Below are 7,415 nucleotides of genomic sequence, written 5' to 3' on the forward strand. Positions count from 1 at the left end.
TTCAGAAGATACTTTATTTTACCAGTATGTATATTTCTTTTTAAGGCTTTGTTCCAGTACTTAATAACATGTAATTGAAACATTAACCACAACCCAAAGAAAGTGCCTAAACAGGAGTCTTGCAAGAAGCAGCATGCACAGAGTTGTCATGCCCAAAGTAGATCAACCTAAACACTTAAAAACAAATGATAGTGATAGACTTATCTGAACTTATTCATAGAAACATGAATTCCCTCCCATTATGAAAGTTCGTCAGGAGGCATACAGGGCTTTCTATGTATATTCACAACATCAGAGATGGATACAGCGCCTGGTTGCAGGTGTGAGTCAATAGGGGCAGGGGTGCCTTTAAATAGCTCAGAAGGCCTACTATTAGTACTCTAGGTAAAACACTCAAGGGGTTGATCAACTAACTCCTGGATATAAGTTTTTCCCCATTCAAAATCTGTGCATGTGTAAACCAAAGCACTGACACTAGAGGTCATTCAAAGCAATCGCCGGCAGCACATGCACGGCAGCACACCACAATCTCTATGAAATCTTGTACGTCTTCTTGGACATGGTGTATATCACACCGCGCATGCGCCGTCCGCAGGCGGCCACGCCTGCACAGCACCATCCGAGGTTCACGAAGTCTCCCATCTTGGCCGGGCCCAATGTAGGTCATACTGGGCACGTGTCATCACAGAGCCAGCAGCACCTGTGCAAGTGCAGCCAACATGTCCGCCAGCCAAGCGTGGGTATTTGTCTTCGGTGCCCGCACATCCCATCCTGTAGGATGTACCGTATTTTTCGGACTATAAAACACACTTTTTTCCTCCCAAAATGTGGAGGAAAATGGGGGGTCCGGATGTATCGGCTCTGGCTGTGGTAGGGAGGTGGAGCAGTTTCGGCGGAGCAGCAGGTTTCAGAGGCAGGAGCTGGTGGCTCTGGCTAAGTCCTGTGCCTGCTGCTAAAGAGAAGTGAATATTCGCTGCATTCCATGCCCAAGGGCGTGGAGGGCAATGAATGTTCATTTATTTTTGGCATCCTGGTATGACTGGCCCCATCCCGATCCTAGTATGCGTGGCCCCATCAGAAAACATATATAAAAAAAAAACAAAAAACACCACACTTACCTTCCTCCGCCGCTCCCTCGCAGTATCCTGCTCAGGTGTCAGCAACTGCTTAATGCTTGTAAGCAGCACATGGCAAGAACATCATGCACTGTTCACAAGCAAGTCACAGCTGCCGGAATACTCAACGGGACTGTTCATCGAAGAGAGCAGTGAGTATTCATTGCTCTTCAGTAGCGCGCAGTGTCAGCCACCTGCTTCCTGCTGCTACTGGCGGGATATTCAGAATATTCATTTATCTTAAGTAGCAGCACACGTTACCGCCAGCAGCAGCAGGAAGGCTCCAGCTGACGCTGCCCGCTACTGAAGAGCAATGAATGCTCACTGCTCTCTGCGATGAACAGTCCCGATGAGTATTCCGGCAGCTCTGCTCTGCTTGTGAGCAGCACATGACGTCCCTGCCATGCTCTGCTTACAAGCATTAAGCAGGTGCTGGCACCAGAGCAGGACACTACGAGGGAGCGGAGGAAGCAACGTGTAATGGTTTGGGTTTTTTTAATCTTTTCTGATGGGACCATGCATACCAGGACTGGGATGGGGCCAATCATACCAGAATAAGGATGGGGCCAATAATACCATGACTGGGATGGGGCCAATGATACCAGAATAAGGATGGGGCCATGCATGCCAAAATAAGGATGGGATCATGCATACCAGGACCAGGATGGAGCCAATCATACCAGGATAAGGATGGGACCATGCATACCAGGACTGGGATGGGGCCCTGCATACCAGGACTGGGATGGGGCCCTGCATACCAGGATGGGATGGGGGTGAATATTCCTGCCAGGATGAGGGTCATGAAAATCAGGATGGGGATGAGGGGACCATATTTACCAGGATAGAGGATATACAGAATTGACGACATTATTTGCTTCAGTTTTTTTTTTTCCTAATTTCCTTCTCTAAAACCTAAGTGTGTCCTATGGTCCGGTGTGTCTTATAGTCCAAAAAATACAGTATATCTCAGTGCACAGGCATCCAAGACCGATGGTGCCTGCAGAGATGCGGACAAAATACCACACCAGCGCAGCCATCTGTCAACGGCACACACATACATGTATTTTCAGTCAACAATTCCTTATATGCAGCATAATTCTCCTGAAAGGTACAACACCCGGTATATCACATTTGATGTATCAACCGATATTTGCACACATCACATCTTTTAAAATATGGGCTAATACTATATTTAGACCCACACATGTCCACATTTATCATCAAATTCAAGGGGAAGTGCAGGATAAGAAAACTGCCTTAGAGAATTAAATTTTATGGACTAATAAGTACCCAATTTTATCCAGGGTTACAGTACATATTCAGTACATATTGCTACCATTAGTCTTAAAGTTATACTGTCGCTTCTACAAGGCAACACTCAAACCTGATGTAGAAAGTACAAAACATGTTTTTTGGTTATGATGTTTGCATAGATGCTATACAAAAACCCTCACAAAAAGGGGTCTATATGTGACTAGCACAAACCATCTCGTAGGCCTGTTCTTAAACATGAGGCCTTTCTAAACTGACCAAAGGTAGAGAAAAAGATATTTGTGACATAGAAAATAGGTATTCTCAAATGAAACAACCATACGTTAAACAATCATTTAGCCCCTGTGGATCCATCCTGAGTCTATTTTTGCAGAATCGTCCTGTTCCAGTCTCCATGTCTACTATTTTGTCTAATCACCTCCAAAATGCAGAAAGAGAGGACATCTCCGTTTCCCTGATGAGCATTCCACACATGGCGGGCCACAGGGGTGTCCTCAGTTCTAACGTCACCCAGATGTTCGCTAATCCTTTTTCTTAGTTCTCTCTTGGTCTTCCCTGTATAATTCTTTGAACACAAACAGGTAGCCATATCACCACTTTGATGGTCTTACAGTTAGCAAAGTCTCTAGTAAAGAATTTTATGCCATTAGAGGCACTTATGAAGCTCTTACATCGTGTTATCTATTTACAAAATGAACAGTTTCCACATCTAAATGTGCCACAGATTTTTCTATCAAGTCATGTTATGTGCCCTCTCATTTTGGCCTGGTGTAATGGCTATGTTCGAGTCGGTCCTTCAGAGAACGTAATTTGCGAAAGGTGACCTAGGGTTTTCTGGGGATAATGTCCACAAGTGTCCAATCTGCTTGAAGAATACTCCAATGTTTATTAAGAATCTTAAATACTTGGTCTACCTGACTATCACCTCATCCGGGTAACCCCGCTGCCTCAACCTATCCCTGAGCTCGTATACCGGTGCCCTAAAGGTCCCTGAATCAGAACAGTTCCTCTTTACCCTAAGGTAGGTCACAGGCGTACAAGCTCATGGATAGGTTCAGGCAGCGGGGTTGATATGACAACCAGAGGTCTCCTGTAGACCTCTATGATTGTCGCTGCTGGATTGCTATGAGCACCGTATGTTGGTCGGCGCTCATAACAAGTCAGCAATTCTGCTACATACAGGCGATCTGATCATCGCCTGTATGTAGCAGAGCCGATCAGACAAGTGCAGATTCTAGTCTCCCATGGAGACTATTGAAGCATACAAAAAGTAAAAAAAAAATGTTTTAAATATTAAATATATATTTATAATTTAATATTTATATACACATACATATTATATATAAATATATTCAAATATACATAATCTCACACACACACTTAGTATCTATTTATATATAGACACACATACATATTATATATTTACCGTATTTTGCGGATTATAAGATGCACTACAAATTTTGAGGAAGAAATAGGAAAAAAGCTTTTTTTAATAAAATGGTGGTGCTTCTAATCCATGCATCTTATTGCTTACCGGGGGTGGTGGCTGCGGTGAAGTGGGGTTCCTAGGATCGCTGCTGGAGCAAACAAGAGTGGAGCGTTGCTGCAGGCCGCAGACTGGGATGAGGGGGTGTTCTGCTGTGCGCCGCTGCGGGTCTTTGGTGGTGCGGGGACTTTGCCGACATTTTGTGAAAGCCCAGAGCCCCTGCACTTACATGGTTTACTGTGCGGTGGACTCTGGGAAAATGTCTGCCGCGGGAGGCGCATGTGCAGATGGAGATCTCGGCACCGAGATCTTTGGAGATGAGATCTCAGCGCTGTATGTATATGTATACCAATCCTGGTAGTGCGCCTGGCTGTCGATCAGTGGGATTCCCTCGGTTATTGTGCAGATACAAGAGCTGTGCCATCAGAATAATGTGCATGAAATGCCTCCTGCAGCAAATGTGTTGGTGAAGCTTTGGTTTATTGTGCAAAGTACAGATATTAGGATTGGTGTTCATTGTAACTTGAATCAACAGATGTTTCGTTTCTTTCAATGTTTGCCGTTTAGGGGCTTTTTAATACCATAGATCAGTGTCTGATTTCTGTCCAATGTGTTTTTCAGGCTGTAGAAGTACTTCTTTTTAACAAGTTGCTGACAGCACATGAAGCTTGCAAGCTTGGACTGGTCACTGAAGTTTTTCCAGATAGCACTTTCCAGAAGGAGGTTTGGGAGAGACTCAAGTCTTATGGTGGATTACCCAAAGATGTAAGTTCGAGCTCACAAATTCACAACCTGAGTGGATAAATAAGTGTTAGTATCTCCAGTCTTTTGAGATAACTGCATCCAAACCTCCATCAGACATTTACTAGTCTTCCTCAGCAAGCAGAAGAAAAACCTTTCCAAATGCCAATGGATTGTGTTTTTCACAAAAGTTCAAACACAATCCATACAAAGTAAGTGATCTTTTTTTTTTTTTTTTCCTGCTCCTTCTTCCAACAACCTGTCTGGCGACATGGCCACAAAAAGACTTTTTTTTTGCCACACGAGTTGTTGTTTTGAATAACTGTATTTTACAATTGTAGTGAAATCATAAACAAAAAATACTCCAATTTTATATTTTAATTTTTTTCTTTAACTCTTCTTTTTATGTGCAGTCTTGTGTTTTGCACATCAAACTGTAGCTTTTGATGTCATTTTGAAGTTAAAACATGATGTGAGTTTTTGATTATTATTTGGGGAAGTATGACGACGAAAAAACACCAATTTTTTAGGCACATTACAGTACTAAATATGTAATTTTTTTTAGATTTTTAGATTTTGCTATTTGTTTGGGGAAGAGGTGGGTAATTTTATCCTTTTGTATTTTATTTTTTTTGTGGGGGATGATTTGAAGTGGTGGTTTAAATTTTTATTTTTTAATGAGTTTTCCATTTTGAAATAGTCTCCGAATCTCCAATTGTTTATTCACGTATACAACACACTACCATACGTGTGTGTGATACATATACTGTGACCGTGTCGCCAAGTGATTAACTGTTTCCCTTAAAAAATGTTCTTACACTCAATCCTTTTGATATATAAAAAGTTTTTCTTTCCCTACTGGATGCTTAACTAGAGTGTGGTCTGTTCAGTACTATGGGTTTAAATTCGAGAGCCAGCGGAGTACTTGCCTACTATAATTAAACTGTAAATGTCATTTTGATTAAAAAAAATTTTTTTTTCATAAATCAATAATCCACTTTTTTCTCTTCCTGAACTGATAAAAATTAACTCTCAACTTATGAATAAAATCTGTATTGACCAAATTATTGTTTTTATAGCACCTTTGATTCCATGGTGCTGTACATGAAGGGGTTACATACAAAACACAAGTCGAAATTACAATGAACAAAGTTATAGTGACAGATGGATACAGAGGGGAGAGGACCTACCTTTCCGGTCTTACATTCTACGGGATAATGGGGAAGAAGACCAGTTCTATGGAGAACAGTCATTGTTGTTTCAGGAGAATCTTCAGCAGAATGTTTTGTCTGCCTCTGGATCCTACGCATTCCCCCTCTCTATGGAATTTTATTAGTACCAATTGCTAACTCCTATCTCAGTAATGGGAAAATCTATTTAATTTAATACAGATTTTTGCCTATCAATTGAGTGAAAGATCAATTTAGGATGAGAAATTTCTCTGAAAATATATATATTAGACATTTCTTATCTGTAATATTGAATTATGAAATAAAAATGTAAACGACATTTACTCTTTGAAGGGGTTGTCCAGTCTTCTGATAAGTTTGCAGTCACTTTGTGACTGGAGGCTTTTGAATCCTTAAAACGTGTGCACTCTGTCAGGATTATCCATATTGTTAGTGAGGACGAGCAGCCACATACTGTAAGCATGTAATTTGCAGACTTGTGGCCACATGTCAACTAGACGTACTCTGCTTCTTTCAATACACTTGTAAAGAGGGAAGCAGAGACGGCTAGTCTGAATATGGCCAGAAGTGTGCAAATCACATAGTGACTGCAGCTTTTTATCAGACGGACAACAACCCCTTTTAAGTCCTTGTTGGTAAGTTCAATTTGAACTTGGGTATACTGTAATTTAGCTGTAGCTTCCACAGTGCAGAGCACATGTCTCTTTCCAGGCAACTTGCATTCAGAGCTGCACATTAACTAGTTTATATAGCTAAGTGGCTAATTGTGTGTCAAGATCTCAAACCTCTCCTTTTCCACCCTAATGTAATGTTGTCTGACGTCTTCTTTTAGTCCTTGGCTTTCTCCAAGCAACTGATTCGCGAGACAGAAAAAGAAAAGCTTCATGCCGTTAATGCTCAGGAGTGTGAACGTCTCATAGAACGTTGGCTGTCAGAGGAGTGTATGAATGCAATTATTAGTTTCTTCCAAAGCAAAGCAAAGTTGTGACTTATGTAATGATCTATAGGTGTTAATAATATATATAATTTTCATAATGTTCTTAATTTTTAAGGTAATAAAATATTCCCAATTTATTAAACATTTCTTTTGGCTCAATAAGTTTTATTGATATAAAGTAGAAGTACAAAAAATGAGGGATGTATCAAATACGATGAAGTACAAAAGATATTGAAATATTCATGCATTATTGGAAACACAATGAACCATGGGTTTAAGCTGCTGCTACTTAGACAGAGACATGTCACTAGGAAAAAAGTTGGTTCTGAACTGTTTTACCCAAGCATTAAACGAATTGACCACCTTCAGGACTATGTATTTATTTTTTCTATTTGAAGACATGACTTTGGGGCAAAAATCACTTCTTTCAGTTGGTTTCATTAAACACTGTGCACTGTTTGGCTTTTAAAGGCTCTTTATTTCCCCTGCACACTCAGCTATGATGTGGTCTGGGGTCATCATAAATCACCTGAAAGGAGCTTTGAAAAAGACCAAGGAGTTGCAAACCTTTCCCTCAGACTGTCAGTGAACTCAATATTGGATTATAGGTAAACTCATTCTGTAGTCAGCTATAGACAGCACAACAGAGGCCCTTTATTGTAACCCATGCAAAA

At 40.9% G+C, this 7,415-nt stretch overlaps 1 protein-coding gene across 1 annotated transcript in view; it reads left to right on the forward strand.

Annotated features, from left to right (window-relative positions):
• The window catches only part of ECI2 (enoyl-CoA delta isomerase 2), a 47,196-nt gene extending 40,308 nt beyond the window's left edge, over positions 1-6,888 (forward strand). Inside the window, exons 9-10 of the mRNA XM_073567452.1 lie at positions 4,495-4,638; positions 6,637-6,888. Coding sequence (XP_073423553.1) covers positions 4,495-4,638; positions 6,637-6,792 — 300 coding nt within the window. The 3' untranslated portion in view covers positions 6,793-6,888. The remainder of the gene's footprint in view (positions 1-4,494; positions 4,639-6,636) is intronic.
• Positions 6,889-7,415: the final 527 nt, after the last annotated feature.

The sequence above is a fragment of the Dendrobates tinctorius genome, unplaced genomic scaffold (assembly GCF_039654945.1).
Source record: "Dendrobates tinctorius isolate UK_male_01 unplaced genomic scaffold, ASM3965494v1 ptg000004l, whole genome shotgun sequence".
In the NCBI taxonomy this organism is placed as follows: domain Eukaryota; kingdom Metazoa; phylum Chordata; class Amphibia; order Anura; family Dendrobatidae; genus Dendrobates; species Dendrobates tinctorius.